The following is a 17313-nucleotide window of genomic DNA, read 5'->3' as shown; positions in this document are numbered from 1 at the left end:
GTAAAATTGTTGATTTGAACACATATCAGGTGATTATTAGTTTATAAAAATGATTTATTTAAACACACAGCAACCTTTCCTGAGATAATTACCTCCTACTATATTGGTAAAAATCTATAGAACTATAGAAATTAAGAAACTGTAAAGAAAGATTGAATAAAATGGAATGCATACCTCCTATAGTAGAGGGAGTGGTCACTTTTTTATCCTCTCTATTAAAAGAAGGAGTTGAAAATGGTTTGTTATCAATTTTTGGCTTGATATTTAGGGAGTGTTGTGTGTGTTCATTGCAGATATTGGCTTTTGTTCTTCAGTCTTTGAAAGGGTACCTCTTAAGACAAAAGGCTTTATTGACCTAATAACTTCTTTCATGAAACTACTTCAGTGAAGTCTAGATAAAAACTGAAGCACTAAGTCCTGGTTTTCAAAGCATCCCTTAAATTTAGATAACCTGGGAGATCAAGGAATATTCTTTTGGATTTTATATTATGTGCCATTTTATCTTAAAAAGAGCTATAAAATTTTAAATTGCCTGTTAGAAAAGGTTAAGTTCTAAGCATTTTTACAAATAGAGTAAAAATGAACAATTGCCCTTTTGCTCAAAAGAATGTAGAACCAATGCTGTTGAATTTAGACTGCACTGTTAGCACTCTACAGTGGACTAATCTATACATGTCATTGTAATCATCTACTGGCTAAGCAGAAGAAACTCAGATGTGGGAACAAGTCTCACTCTAAAATTCCACACAAAGGGAAAACTAATATCTTCATATATCTTAAAGAAAGAAATTTATGGGTATTTGGTACATAGTAGGTATTCAACTAATGATTATCAATAATACTTAAACCAAGCTAGATATCTCTAGAATCAGTTACTTGGACAAGTACTTTACAACTGCCCCATGCCAGTTTCATTAGGCACTGTAGTTTATGAAAGGTATTTTGTGTTACTAACCTGTGTTGGGAATTAGAAATATCTCCACACCAATATTTTCTACTGCAGGAAGGTTGACATTTTGAGTATCTAAAATATACTATATGCTAATTAGCAACTTCATGTGAGGTATACAGATAAACTATTTATACTTTTGGATTCAGTCAACAAATTTTTATTGAGCACCTACGATGTACTAAATGATATTTTGGGGGACATAGATGGATCAGAGACAGATCCTGCCCTTAAGTTTAGTGTAGAGAAGATGTGCATGTAAATCTCACGAGAGAAAGATAAAATACCATAAGGAAGTGGAAATATGGAAGTTCAGAAGTGGAAAGTTATTTCTTGCTGGGGAACAGGGAGGCTTCCCAGGGGAGGGGATTTTGAGCTGAATTTTAAAGGATGGGGAGGATTTGGAAATACTGACAAAGGAATTTCCAAGGAAAGTAAATGTACTGAATCAAAACTTCGAAGAAGGGGGAGAGGGTGAATGAACTCTGGTGATTTGCCCTTATTTTAAATATGAACAGTGCATGGTACCTTTCATTTCCTTTTCTGGTGCCCATGTAGTACTATAAATGGGTAAGATTCACTCCCTTGATTCTAGAAGGTTCCATTTTGTAATAATTTCCATATCTTATGTCTCCTGAAGGATGGGAATGATTTTGAAGAGCCCTACCAAGAGATGGAGTTCTTTATACCTCAGCTGATCATGATCAAGCTTGAAGTCAATGAGCCCATTATTGTCTTTAATCCATCTTTTGATGACTGCTGGGAATTAATACACAACTCTTTCTTGGAAATTATTAAGAACTCTAGGGGGATTCCCAAGGTATAGTATTCACTTAATTATTCATTTTTAATTTTATTCACATATTGAATAAAATATATTTAAAATGGCTGCTTGTACAAGGTAGGGTTTTATTGATACTTTGGGAGATATATCCTGAGTACACCCACTTGACTCCCAGAAAGAGGATTTGGGCCTTAAAGAAATGTCCACACATCCCATTAACAAGGACACTAAGAGTTACTTTGTGAGAAAGTAGAGTTCCCCACATGATGCCAACCTCAAAAGGGCAGATGTGTCCCAAGCTATATCCATCTTGGGTTAATAATTCATGATGGATCAATTGCCATGTACTTTGCCAAGAATTTTCATAAGACTATATCTAATTTAGTTCTTGAATTTCCATTTGTTTGTTTGTTTAACTCACTGTAGGCTTCTAGGGGAGAGATTAAAGCTTCCCTTCCTGGCCCAAGCCCTTTTCCAAGTTTCCTTTCCAGGGTGACATTACTTATCAGATTACAGACAGTTATTAGCAGACTTTTAGAACTGGGCAGGATCACCCACATGTGTGTGACTCTTTGGCATTCCATCTTCTGCCCCCTCTGGGTGGTTGGTGTGGCAAGAGGGCCAGTGTCCAGCCCCACATAGGGAAGGGGCTTGTGGGGTGTTTCTCCCCTCCCCATGCATTATGTGTGATGCTTGCATGCTCTTAAGCACTCTTCTCTTTGCAGTCCTGTGCTTAGAGGGTTCTAAGAGCTCATGATTAGAGTTGGACTTTGTAGGGAAGCATGTGAAGCCATATGTTCCAGTTGATTTCACCAGAGAACTCTAAATTGGGGGTTTTGAACCAAACCAAGTCAGACTAACAGGAAAACTGGATGTTCAGAGGGGGAAGAAATGTGGGCAGCTTGCCTACAACCAGTATTCCTAGGAAGGAAATGAAAGAGAAGACCCTGTAATTTGGAAGGATAAGTGTGGGACTTGGAGACAGTTAAAGTACATACCACTCAAGTTCCCCTTCACTGCTGTTGATCAGCAACGTTTGCGAGCAGCTGAGCTGGCAGAGCCCAGGGCTCATGTGGCTGCTGCTGCTAACAGTCTGGCAGGGGCTGGTAGTAGATTTAGTGGGTTGTAATGCCAAGAAGACATAGTCATAGGTCATAGTTTGTACCAGGTTTGAAAGCTAGGCCCAAGTAAATGCTGATGACTCTACTAGACTATGAGAAAAAGCAGCCCAGGATCTGAATTCTCCATCTAGAGATGCCCATAGCACAGTCTGCCTCCCTGAACCCCTCACACTGTATTATCTCTGATCTGGGTAGTGACATTTTAAAAGAATAGTCCCTCAGGTTGAATATCTAAGAAGAATATCTAAGAACAGCAACAGATAGACAGTACCCCATCCCCTATCAGTCCTGTCTTATTTATGGTTAAAGATGAATTTTAAAAGTTGGAAAAAACGTCAGCATGAGATGTTTGAAAGTAGTACTCAAGGTGCGAAAGGAAAGCATATTTGTGAGAAAGTTACTAAAGGAAACCAAAGTAAATATTAGAAAATATTTGCCTTTGCAAAAAACCGAGAAAAACATGGATCTGTAATACTGACTGAAATGAAGAGGTGAATGAGAGACATAAATAAAAGGAAGCTGGATGAGATAAGGGAAGGATTTTATAAAATTGAAAATGCAATAAGAGTTTAAAACAGCATTAGCGGTTGATGCATTACTTTCATAATCGTTATATAGATATATAAAACACATTATATATATATGTATAAAATTATATATAAATTATATATTCCCCCTATGGAATGGAGTTGCTTGGGTCAGTCTCTCTCCTGATGGGAGAATTTTCTAACTCAAAGTGCTAGGGAAATGCCAAAGTTGGAGAAATATACAGGAGGAAGCACTGAAGGTAATGACAAAACCGAGAAGTCTGGGATCAGAGAGCCATGGAGATAAGCAGATAGTAACAATAATTACCTGGAAAGAGCACTATTGTTCTTGGCTCGGTTTTACAGACTGCTCTGTGAGGCATAGGAGAAGCAGCCACATTTTTTTAAAGGTGTATTTTAAAAAATTTTTGATTGAAGTATAGTTGATTTACAATGTTTCAGGTGTACAGCAAAATGATTCAGTTATACATATATGTGTATATATTCTTTTTCAGATTCTTTTCTATTATAGGGTATTACAAGATATTGAATATAGTTCCCTGTGCGATACAGTGGGTCCTTGTTGTTTATCTGTTTTGTATATAGTAATGTGTATCTGTTAATCCCAAATTCCAAATTTATCCCTCCCTCTCCATTGCCCTTTGGTAACCATAAGTTTGTTTTCTACATCTGTGAGTCTGTTTATGTTTCGTAAATAAGTTCACTTGTGTCATATTTTAGATTCCACATATAAGTGACATCATATGGTATTTGTCTTTCTCTTTCTGATTTACTTTACTTAGTATAATATTCTCTAGATCCATTCATGTTTCTGCAGCTGGCATTATTTCATTCTTTTTTATGGCTGAGCAATATTCCATTTTGTGTGTGTGTGTGTGTGTGTGTGTGTGTGTGTGTGTGTGTGTGTGTGTATAGGCCACATTCATCTGTCAGTGGACATTTAGGTTGCTTTCATGTCTTGACTATCATAAATAGTGCTGCTATGAATATTGGGGTACATGTATCTTTTTGAATTAGACTTTTCTCTGGATATATGCCCAGGAGTGAGATTGCTGGATCATATGGTAACTATATTTTTAGTTTTTAAGGAACCTCCATACTGTTCTCCATAGTGAGAACCAGCCACATTTAAAATGTTCTTTCGATTGAAGACTTTTCCCAAGAGATAATCCCTTATCCTGCCCACCTATGATCTGTTGCAAGGCCTGAATGCTCCAGCTGTGCTGCCCTAAGCCATTTCACTCATGTCCTGTTTTCAAACACTGCCTGCAATACGGCTGCAGCAAAGAAGTTGCTTCTCCACTGGTTTAAAAACCTTTGGATTGTCCAAAGAGGGAAGACAAAGATCTGTTGCACTTGCTTTTCCCCCTTTTAAAGCAATGGGTTTTCATCAGCGGCATATAACTCATAACTCAGTAAAGCCCTCTGAAGAGTCTTTTCTTAGATCACTAAAATCTTTCTTAGTAGGGAGAGCAGTGGAAGGCAATGGGTCCCCAACAAGGCCTTGCAGCTTGCATGAGTCATGCAACTGAGAACATTCTCAGAGATACACTGTGCCATTAAGAAGTTGGAGAGTTGAATTCTCAGGAAAAATACTTTTTGTGCCTCAGATCATAACAACATAGCTTTTTTTCCTGAACTGAGGGAAGAATCTAGTACACATCTCCCTTTCTTCAGATGAGAAAACTAAAGTCCAGAGAAAGTAGCTTACCTAAGGTCACATAGTCAGCTAGCAGCAGAGTTTGAATTGGAACCCATGCCTCTAGTAGCTTTTCATTAGAGAGGAAAAGTGTTTGGTGGTGGGGAGGGGTACCACTGTAGTATTTATTCACTCACACAATGTTTATGTGCACTTACTATGTGCCAAGCTCTTGTTAGGCCCTTCACAATAGTGAAGAAGTCAGATACAATCCAGACCCTCATGGTATTTATATCCCAGGACAAACCTAGAACAGCTCATTACACATATGTTTAATTACAATTACGATGAGTGCCAAGTGGGATAAATTTAGAATGTGAACTTTAAGCAGGGAAACCTAACATCCACTGGGGGCCCAGGGGGGACTCTCTAAGGACATGAGAGTTGAAAGGAGCAAGAATTTGAAAGATGAGTAATCCAACAAGAGGAAGAGGAGAGAGAATAGAGATAAAGGGAACAGTGGGGTGATTCCAGCACCATCTGAGAAGAAATAGAGTTGAAATGCAGCTGATGTCCCTGGAAATTAGTGCATTGCAGGAGACTTTACATTTTGGTGTCATCTTCCTCTTGTGTCTTGTGGATGTCTTGTGACATTTAAACATGGTTTCAGGACTTTCCTGGCAGTCCAGTGGTTAAGTCTTTGCCTTCCAGTGCAGGGGGTGTGAGTTCAATCCCTGGTCAGGGAGCTAAGATTCCCACATGCCTTGTGGCCAAAAAACCAAAAAACATAAAACAGAAGCAATATTGTAACAAATTCAATAAAGACTTTAAAAATGGTCCACATCAAAAAATAAATCTTAAAAAAAAAATAAAAGTGGTTTCTCCTCTTTAGGTGGAATCTATCCTGTTCCCAGAGTTGAAAGGATATAATCTGATTCTTGGAACTGTTAATGCTGATGAAAAACTGGTTTCTGACTTTGTGGATCAAACTTTAGAGGTATTTCAGAAAAATCAAGTTGGCCCCTACAAGTAAGTTGGTTTAGTTGTAACTTAGCCATTGGCATTGGTTTAGAGTTCCTAACTGTCATCAAATAAACAATCCCTGTTCCCACATACCTGAAAGAATAAGAGTATCCAATGTTTACTTACATCAGTATTGCTGTTTAGCGCTATTTGCAGATAAGGAAACCATAACTTTCCAGCAAATAGATAGGAGAGCCAGAATTCAAATAACAGGTTCACCTCTATTATATGAAAGCCATGGCACCAGACAGGTTCTGGCATTTAGAAATTCATGGATTTTAACCAGTGGGCAGGCACCAGTTCCTCCCATCAGGAAACCTGCACAAGCCCCTGGACCAACCTGACTCACCAGGGCGCAGACACCAGAAGCAAGAGGAACTACAGTCCTGCAGCCTGCAGAACAGAGACCACAAACACAGAAAGTTAGACAAAATGAGATGGCAGAGGACTATGTCCAGACAAAGGAAGAAGATAAAACCCCAGAAGAACTAAGTGAAGTAGAAATAAGCAATCTACCTGAAAAAGAGTTCAGAGTAATGATAGTGAAGATGATCCAAGGTCTCAGAAACAGAATGGAGGTACAGACTGAGAAGATACAAGAAATCTTTAACAAGGAGCTAGAAGATTTAAAGAAGAAACAAACAGATGAACAATAGAATAACTGAAATGAAAAATACAGTAGAAGGAATCAATGGCAGAATAAATGAAGCAGAAGAATGAATAAGTGAGCTGGAAGACAGATCAATAGGTGGAAATCACTGCTGTGGAACAGAATAAGGAAGAAAGAATGAAAAGAAATGAGGACAGTCTCAGAGACCTCTGGAACAACATTAAATGCACCAATATTTGCATTGTAGGAATCCCAGAAGGAGAAGAGAGAGAAAAAGACCCTGGGAAAATATTTGAAGAGATAATAGCTGAAAACTTCCCTAACATGGGAAAGGAAACACTCACTCAAGTCCAGGAACTGCAGAGAGTCCCATACAGGACAAACCCAAGGAGGAACACGCCGAGACACACATTAATCAAATTGACAAAAATCAAAAACAAAGAGAAAATATTTAAAGCAACAAATAACATACAAGGGAACCCCATACAGTTACCAGCTGATTTTTCAGCAGAAACTCTGCAGGACAGAAGTGAGTGGCATGATATATTTAAAGTGTTGAAAAGGAAAAACCTGCAAACAAGAATACTCTACCCAGCGAGGCTTTCGTTGAGACTCAACGGAGAAATCAGAAGCTTTATAGACAAGCAAAAGCTAAGAGAATTCAGCACCACCAAACCAGCTTTACAACAAATACTAAAGGAACTTCTCTAGGTGGAGAAAAAAAAAGCCCACAACCAGAAACAATAAAATTATGAAAGGGAAAGCTCACTGGTAAAGGCAAACATACAATAAAGGTAGGAAATCGTCCACACACAAATATGATGTCACAAATATGATGTCAAAACCAGCAATCATGAAAAGAGGAGACTACAAGTGCAAGATATTGGAAATACATTTGAAATTAAGAGACCAGCAACTTAAAACAATCTTGTATGTATATATATGTGTGTATATATATATATATATATATATATATATATATATATAGAGAGAGAGAGAGAGAGAGAGAGAGAGAGGCTGCTATGTCAAAACCTCACGGTAACTGAAAACCAAATATGTACAATAGATACAAAAAAGAAAAAGCAATCCAAACACAACCCTAAAGATAGTCATCAAATCACAAAAGAAGAGAACAAAAGAGAAAGGGAAGCAAGAAGACTAGACCAGAAAATTCTGCATTATGAGGGGCTGTCCTGTGTATGGTAGGATGTTTAGCAGCATCCCTGGCTTCTACCTGTTAGTAGGACCCTCCCCAGTTTTGACAACCCCAAATGTCTTTGGACATGGCCAAATGTCCCCTGGGGGCAAAATCACCCACAGCTGAGAACTGCTGCTAATCTATTCCGAAAACCATGGCCTCAGATTTGAAAGCTCTGCCCTCGTGAATTTAATCTGGTGTCATCTATTTGAAACCTCTGTTTTCCCTGTTGTTGATTCTTATACATATAGTTTGTTTTTCTGTACTGACAGTTCCATGGGCTTCTCCTTGTATCTCAGTTTCAGTCTCTGAAGTGTTGGCCAGCTCTTGGAAGTATACCCCTGGGCCCCACAAAGTTAATTCTGTTTACTCCATGTCATCTTTATTTTAATTCAACCTTATTTTAAGTCAGAGCATCCCCCAAACGTCCTCCAATTTGGGGGAAATCTGTCCAGCCATTTCTGCCTCATCTGACAACAGACAGAGGGAAACTTATTCTATTCAATAGACTTTAGGTTCATTAGTTACAAATTTTCATCTTAAAATTTAGATGTAGTATTTTAGAACCAGAAGGAAGGATAGGAAGTAATGTTTATTGCACATTTACTGTATGTTAGGCATAGTATTAACTGCTTTAAATATATATTATTACAGCTTTACAACAATCCAGAGAGCTGTTATCATTTCCACTTAAAATTAAGGACACTGGTCTTTGAAAAAGAGAAATATCTTGTCTAAGTTCATGCATCTAGGAAGTGGCAAAATTGGAATTTGAAGCTAAAGTTCTGAATTCCCAGTTCACTCTATTTTGCCATGTTATATTCCTCTTTCGTGATTTGGGCTGGTTTTTATGATATTGTCTCTTCATTTGCCACTCTGACTAATCTGATTTGGTGACCTGTATTTGTATGTTTGATTTTATGCTCTTCAATATGGAAGATACTTAAATGTATACAAGAAGTATGATGACTTATTGGATAACACGGCAGAGCAAAACATCACTGCGTTCCTGAAAGAAAATCATGAAATTGAGGATTTTGTGATGGTAGGAGATGCCACTTGACATTTCGTATCTTGGTTACATGTGCTACAGACAATCCATTGAGTAGTCAGTGTGTTTCATTAGTATATATACTATGCTCAACATTGTACTATATTGGCTGGGGATGAGGCTGGGGGCATATGCATAGAGGCTAGAGGCAAATTAAGCTACTGAATCTACTCTCTTCTACAGAGGATCAATAGCATAAATAAGCGGAGAAATGAAATTGCATCCATGCACATTACCGTGCCTTTGGCCATGTTCTGCCTTGACACCATGACCCTAAATTATGATATCTGTGAGCGAGCCCAAAATCTTAAAGACCATCTGATTCAATTCCAAGTGGATGTAAACCGGGACACCAACACCAGGTACTATTGTTGCATGCAGAGAAATAGCAATGATAATTGGCACGAATGGGAGAATGGAAAAGTGGACAGATCTTGCACCTTCCAGAAATGACCAGATTGAACTTCCAGTTCACATTGTTTCTGCCCAAAGTGACGGTTGCAGGGAATCAGGTTCACGCTAGAAGGTGAACAGTTAGGAGAAAACTACCTGGGACTTGGAGTAGGAAGGTGGAAAGCATCCTGAGGCAGTTCATCTCTGATCCTTCAGCCTTTGTTTTCTTGCAGGCAACTTCAGAGAGAAATTACTTGACTCTCTGAGGTCACAGCCTCTCTCGCTGGCCATCTAGCACACATTTGAAGACACAGAGTGATTACAGGCAGCCCTTAGAATCTCTTCTATACAGACTTCTACTGTCTGGGTCTGGGGATTCTGTCATTCAATGTTAAACTCTATATTGTGTCTTCATTTTACTGATGAGTATTTATTAAAGACGTTTTTGGTTTTAAGAGATAGGAGGCCAGACTGGCTAATGTAAAAAAAGGAATTTGGGGCTCACATGTTGGAATGTTTAGGAGTTACTAGCTTCAGGCCCTCAACACTACAATTAGAATGCAATCTCCCTCCCTCTACTTGGCTGTCCTCTGTGTCAGCTCCGTTCTCTGACAGATTCTCTCCAGTTTGTGGGCCCCAGCAGCTCCAGACTTACATCCTCCCAGGTTTCCATCCACAGAGGAAAAAATGGTTTCCCTTTTTTCCAACACTGTGGCACTGGCTGGTTTGGCACTGGCCTGACTTGGGTTGTTTGGGCCACAGCAAGGCAAACACCATAGCCAAGAGGATGGTTTAGATTCGGGTAGTGTTCTCATCTCTAAAACATGAGAACCAAGAAAGAGAAGGATGGGGTACCCCAAGAAGGCTTAAGCTGTGGTTAACAGAAAAGGGAATGATGCTAAGAGGCTGGGACAGCAACTATCTGCTACTCTGTTTCTATTTGAATGTTACAAAATGGTTAGCCCGTGTTATTTTAGCTCTCTTCCTCAGAGAGCTTTAAACTATAGACTAAAATGATTTAATACTAATAACCACTGTTAAATTGTTATATATTATATTATTCATATACATGTAGATAAATATAAGTTTAGCATTTTATAGCTCTTTTAAGGTTTACAAACTGCATATCAGAAACTCATCGGGAAATTAATTATGATAATAGCTACCATTTTTCCAGCACATGTTATAGTCCAAGCACTGTGTAAGTGTTCTGAACATTCAAGATTATCAGGTCTTTACACCAACACTAAGAAGTTGTTCATTATTCTCTCCATTATGTTGATGAAGAAACTGAGACTCCAAAAGGTCAGCAAGTGGCATATCCAGCGCTTAACCTAGTTCATTTTGACTCCAAATTAATTCTCTCCACCACTGCACTCAATTTTCTCATGGGTAACGAAATGGTGGGATTCCTGGTTTGGGAGCCAGAAGGCTTGGTTTTGAATCCAAGACCTTCTGTTTGCTAGCTTGTGTCCCCTGAGGCTTCACCTCTTGGATCTTCAGTTCCTTTGCCTATAGAATAAACATTTGGGACTAGGGTAGTAAAATTTTTTCGACCTTCAGACTACTAGGACACTTTCCTTTGGAAAGTTTGAGCATCAAGCAATTTATTTTTTTTAAACATCTGTTCCTGTCTAATCAAAGCAACATAGTGCCTTGGTTGGTCAGTGCTTTCTTTCTCATCAAAATAAATGTACAATTTCCTTTGGCCTTTTTAACATAAATAAAAGTTAGGGTCCCATTACAAACCTGGGGATTTCTAAAGACCCAGAAACTCCAGGTTAGTGATTGAGTTCTGAAGTTTCTTTCTACCTTAAAAATAGTGATTCTGACTCATTTAGTCTTCTCAGCCACCCCATGAGGTAGATAAAACATATATAAGACACCCTAATGAATGAAGAGAGAAAAACTAACTTGCCTGATTAGGTGAGTTTGAGTGTTCTGAACCCTTGCTACTTCATTGTCCTATAATTGCTGAGTGGAGAACCCTCCTTTTTCCAGTGATTAGGTGTGCCCTACAAAGGGGTGCTCTGGTCATATAGGCAGGGGGCACCTTGGAGTGCATTGGTAAGAAAGTGGGCATGCCATCCATTTCCACTACAGGTACAAGGTCTAAAGTTCCTAGAACAATGACCTGAAATCTTGACCAGAAACATAAGAGCCTGAGTTAGAGATAAAAGAAATTATCCCTCTGGTCTGTGGCTGTTTGTTTCCTTCAGGGTAGGAAATCTTGTCCAAACAGTGACAACAAGGTAGAGAGAGGCCATAGATTGATGCAGAATAGTATTGGTCTCCCTTATGCCATCCCCTACACCAGAAAGAGAGTGGCCCTGTGCTTACAGGACCCCTGGACCTTTATATTTTAAATGATATTATAAATACATGTAGAAGACAGTATTTATTTCTTTTTTTTTTTAGTTTTATAACTTTAATATGTTAACAAATCACACAGTTTTTTTTACTTTATTTGTGAAGTCAATAAATACATGATAAGTGGTCATGACATCAGTGGCCTCCATCTGCACATCAAAGTGCAGGGTGCTAAATCAATAAATACACAATCAGACGCTTGATCGTTGGCTATCCAAGGAGCCCGTGGCTACACTGCTGGACAGTTATGTTCTGTAGTCTTAAATTATCAGTTCTTTTGATGTGACCTGTATTAATGACTTCTGGGTGTCCTCAAAATGCAAGTGATTAAAGAAATATCGCAGCATGCAACTTAGCCAAACCAGTACTAGTAGTATCTTAGAAGTTTAAAAAAAAAAAAGAGAGAGAAAGACATATCAATGTAACTTGTAACGATGCCTGATTTAGCAGATGCTTCCCCTGACTTTCCTTCCCTATGCATTCTTTTTTTTTTAACATCTTTATTGGAGTATAATTGCTTTACAGTGGTATGTTAGTTTCTGCTTTACAACAAAGTGAATCAATTATACATATACATATGTTCCCATATCTCTTCCCTCTTGTCCTTAGTTTATCCCTAGATATTGCTAAGGTGTTATGTTGGTCCAATTGTTAATATTGTCAACCCATATTCAGGACTTTTTAGAGGGTCTAGTAGTTAATGGGTATAAAGGAAAAACTCAATTCAGTCTACCTTCTGAGTAGAGAAAATCCAGTTCTTCTCTACTGTGTCTTTTCTGTGTGTCTCCTATATATTTTTTTATTGGAGTATAATTGCTTTATGATGTGTTAGTTTCTGCTGTACAAAAAATTGAATTGGCTGTATGTACACATATATCCCCTCCCTCTTGGACCTCCCTCCCATCGCCCCCATCCCACCCATCTAGGTCACCACAGAGTACTGAGCTGAGCTCCCCATGCTATACTGCAGGTTCCCACTAGCTATCTGTTTTACACATGGTAGTATATTTATGTCAAACCTAATCTCCCAGTTCATCCCACCCTGCCCTGCCCCCCCATGTCCACATATCCGTGCTCTACATCTGCATCTCTATTCCTGCCGTGGAAATAGGTTAATCTGTACTATTTTTCTAGATTTCACATACATGCATTAATACATGATATTTGTCTTTCTCTTTGTGACTTACTTCACTCTGTATGACAGACTCTAGGTCCATTCATATCTCTACAAATGACCCAATTTCATTGCTTTTTATGCCTGAGTAATATTCCATTGTATATATGTACCACGTCTTCATTATCCATTCATCTGTCAGTGGACATTTAGGTTGCTTCCATGACCTGGCTATTGCAAATAGTGCTGCAGTGAACATTGGGGTACATGTGTCTTTCTGAATTATGGTTTCCTCTGGGTATATGCCCAGTAGTGGGATTTCTGGGTCATATGGTAGTTCTATTTTTCGTTTTTTAAGGAACCTTCATACTGTTCTCCACAGTGGCTTTATCAGTTTACATTCCCACCAACAGTGCAAGAGGGTTCCCTTTTCTCCACACCATCTCCAGAATTTATTATTTGTAGATTTTTTTGATGATGGCCATTCTGACTGGTGTGAGGTGATACCTCATTGTAGTTTTGATTTGCATTTCTCTAATAATTAGTGACGTTGAGCAGCTTTTCATGTGCCTCTGGGCCATCTGTATGTCTTCTTTGGAGAAATGTCTATTTAGGTCTTCCACCCATTTTTTGATTGGGTTGTTTGTTTTTTTGATATTGAGCTAAATGAACTGTTTGTATATTTTGGAGATTAATCCTTTGACCATTGCTTCGATTGCAAATATTTTCTCCCATTCTAAGGATTGTCTTTTCATCTTGTTTATGGTTTCCTTTGCTGAGCAAAAGCTTTTAAGTTTCATTAGGTGCCATTTGTTTATTTTTGTTTTTATTTTCATTACTCTAGGAGGTGGGTCAAAAAAGTTCTTGCTGTGATTTATGTCAGAGTGTTCCTCTCATGTTTTCCTCTAAGAGTTTTATAGTGTACAGTCTTACATTTAGGTCTTTAACCCATTTTGAATTTATTTTTGTGTATGGTGTTAGTGAGTGTTCTAATTTCATTCTTTTACATGTAGCTGTCCAGTTTTCCCAGCACCACATTGAAGAGACTGTCTTTTCTCCATTGTATATCCTTGTCTCCTTTGTCATAGATTAGTTGACCATATGTGCGTGGGTTTATCTCTGGGCTTTCTATCCTGTTCCATTGATCTGTATTTCTGTTTTTGTGCCAGTACCGTACTGTCTTGGTTACTGTAGCTTTGTAGTATAGTCTGAAGTCAGGGAGCCTGATTCCTCCAGCTCTGTTTTTCTTTCTCAAAATTGCTTTGGCTATTTGGGGTCTTTTGTGTTTCCATACAAATTGTAAGATTTTTTGTTCTAATTCTGTGAGAAATGCCATTGCTAATTTTATAGGGATTGCATTGAGTCTGTAGATTGCTTTGGGTAATATATTCATTTTCACAATATTAATTCTTCCAATCCAAGAACATGGTATATCTCTCCATCTGTTTGTGTCATCTTTGATTTCTTTCATCAGTGTTTTATAGTTTTTGTTGTACAGGTCTTTTGCCTCCTTAAGTAGGTTTATTCCTAGGTATTTTATTCTTTTTGAAGCAGTGGTAAACGGGATTATTTCCTTAATTTCTCTTTCTGATCTTTTGTTGTTAGTGTATAGGAATGCAAGAGATTTCTGTCCTTAAATTTTGTATCCTGCAACTTTACCAAATTCATTGATTAGCTTTAATAGTTCTCAGATGGCATCTTTAGGATTTTGTATGTATAGTATCATGTCATCTGCAGTGACAGTTTTACTTCTTTTTTTCCAATCTGTATTCCTTTTATTTCTTTTTGTTCTCTGGACGCCATGGCTAAGACTTCCAAAACTATGTTGAATAATAGTGGTGAGAATGGACATCCTTGTCTTGCTCCTGATCTTAGAGGAAATGCTTTCAGTTTTTCACCATTGAGAATGACGTTTGCTGTGGGTTTGTCATATTGGCCTTCATTATGTTGAGGTAGGTTCCCTCTATGCCCACTTTCTGGAGAGTTTTTATCATAAATGGGTGTTGAATTTTGTCAAAAGCTTTTTCAGCATCTATTGAGATGATCATATGGTTTTTATTCTTCAGTTTGTTAATATGGTGTATCACATTGAATTGATTTGTGTATATTGAAGAATCCTTGCATTACTGGGATAAATCCCACTTGATCATGGTTTATGATCCTTTTAATATGTTGTTGCATTTGGTTTGCTAGTATTTTGTTGAGGACTTTTGCATCTATATTCATCAGTGATATTGGTCTGTAATTATCTATTTTTGTGGTATTTTTGTCTGGTTTTGTAATCAGGGTGATGGTGGCCTTGTAAAACAAGTTTGGACATGTTCCTTCCTCTGCAATTTCTTTGGAAGAGTTTGAGAAGGATGCGTGTGAGCTCTTCTCTAAATGTTTGATAGAATTCACCTGTGAAGCCATCTGGTCCTGGACTTTTGTTTGTTGGAAGATTTTCAATCACAGTTTCAATTTCATTACTTGTGATTGGTTTGTTCATATTTTCTGTTTCTTCCTGGTTCAGTCTTGGAAGGTTGTATCTTTCCAAGAATTTGTCCATTTCTTCCAGGTTGTCCATTTTATTGGCATAGAGTTGCTTGTACTAGTCTCTTATGATCCTTTGTATTTCTGCAGTGTCAGTTGTAATTTCCCCTTTTTCATTTCTAATTTTAATGATTTGAGTCCTCTCCCTTTTTTTACTGATAAGTCTGGCTAAAGATTTATCAATTTTGTTTATGTTCTCAAAGAACCAGCTTTTAGTTTCATTGATCTGTGCTATTGTTTTCATTTCTTTTCATTTATTTCTGCTCTGATCTTTATGATTTCTTTCCTTCTACTAACTTTGGGTTTTCTTTGTTCTTTTTTGTCTAGTTGCTTTAGGTGTAAGTTTAGATTGTTTATTTGAGATGTTTCTTGTTTCTTGAGGTGAGATTGCATTGCTATAAACTTCCCTCTTAGAACTGCTTTTGCTGCATCCCATAGGTTTTGGGTCATTGTGTTTTCATTGTCATTTGTTCCTATTTCCTCTTTGATTTCTTCAGTGACCTCTTGGTTATGTAGCAGTGCACTGTTTAGCCTCCATGTGTTTGTGTTTTTTTACAGTTTTTTTCCTTTAGTTGATTTCAAATCTGATTGCGTTGTAGTCAGAAAAGATGCTTGATACGATTTCAGTTTTCTTAAACTTAGCAAGGCTTGATTTGTGACCCAAGATATGATCTACCTTGGGGAATGTTCCATGTGCACTTGAGAAGAATGTGCATTCTTCTGCTTTTGGGTGGAGTGTCCTATAAATATCAATTAAATCTATCTGATCTATTGTGTCATTTAAAGCTTGTTTCCTTATTTATTTTCTGTCTGGATGATCTGTCCCTTTGTGTAAGTGGGGTTTTAAAGTCCCCCACTATATTTGTGTTACTGTCGATTTCCCCTTTTATGGCTGTTAACATTTGCCTTATGTATTGAGGTACTCCTATGTTAGGAGTGCATAAATATTTAGGTGCATAAATATTTAGGTGCATAAATATTTATGATTGTTATATCTTCTTGGATTGATCCCTTGATCATTATGTAGTGTCCTTCCTTATCTCTTGTAATAGTCCTCATTTTATCGAATATGACTGTTGCTACTCCAACTTTCTTTTGATTTCGCTTTGCATGGAATATCTTTTTTCATCCCCTCACTTTCAGTCTGTATGTGTCCCTAGGTCTGAAGTGGGTCTCTTGTAGACAGCATATATATGGGTCTTGTTTTTGTATACATTCAGCCAGTCTGTGTCTTTTGATTGGAGCATTTAATCCATTTATATTCAAAGTAATTATCAATATGTATGTTACTATTACCGTTTTCTGAATTGTTTTGCATTTGTTTTTGTGGATCTTTTTGTTCTCTTGTGTTTCCCACCTAGAGAAATTCCTTTAGCATTTGTTGTAAAGCTTGTTTGGTGGTGCTGAATTCTCTTAACTTTTTCTTGTCTGTAAAACTTTTGATTTCTCTGTCAAATCTAATTGAGATCCTTGTGGGTTAGCGTAATCTTTGTTGTAGGTTTTTCCCTTTCATATAAATATATCCTGCCACTCCCTTCTGGCCTGCAGAGTTTCAACTGAAAAATCAGCTGATAACCTTATGGGGATTCCCTTGTATGTTATTTTTTGCTTTTTCCTTGCTGCTTTTAATATTTTTTCCTTGAATTTATTTTTTGTTAGTTTGATTAATATATGTCTTGCTATGTTTCTCCTAGGGTTTATCCTGTATGGGACTCTTTGTGCTTCCTAAACTTGGGTGGCTATTTCCTTTCTCACGTTAGGGAACTTTTCGACTGTAATCTCTTCAAATATTTTTTCATACCGTTTCTCTTTCTCTTCTGCTTCTGGGACCCCTTTAATTTGAATGTTGGTGCATTATTAAATGTTGTCCCAGAGGTCTCTGAGACTGTCCTCAATTCTTTTCATTGTTTTTTCTTAATTCTGCTCCTTGGCAGTTATTTCCACCATTCTACCTTCAAGCTCACTTATCCATTCTTCTGCC

The 17313-nt window shown here is 37.7% G+C and overlaps 1 protein-coding gene across 1 annotated transcript in view; it reads left to right on the top strand.

Moving 5' to 3' along the window:
• DNAH3 (dynein axonemal heavy chain 3) overlaps positions 1-17313 on the top strand; it is a 198960-nt gene that overhangs the window by 23499 nt on the left and 158148 nt on the right. The window contains exons 11-14 of the mRNA XM_059036889.2: positions 1590-1769; positions 5934-6070; positions 8812-8917; positions 9107-9285. Of these exons, the coding sequence (XP_058892872.1) occupies positions 1590-1769; positions 5934-6070; positions 8812-8917; positions 9107-9285 (602 nt within the window). The remainder of the gene's footprint in view (positions 1-1589; positions 1770-5933; positions 6071-8811; positions 8918-9106; positions 9286-17313) is intronic.

This window comes from Kogia breviceps, chromosome 14 (genome assembly GCF_026419965.1).
Source record: "Kogia breviceps isolate mKogBre1 chromosome 14, mKogBre1 haplotype 1, whole genome shotgun sequence".
NCBI classification, from domain to species: Eukaryota; Metazoa; Chordata; class Mammalia; order Artiodactyla; family Physeteridae; genus Kogia; species Kogia breviceps.
Note: the sequence above shows the minus strand (reverse complement) of the source record. Positions and strands in the feature narration are given on the sequence as shown.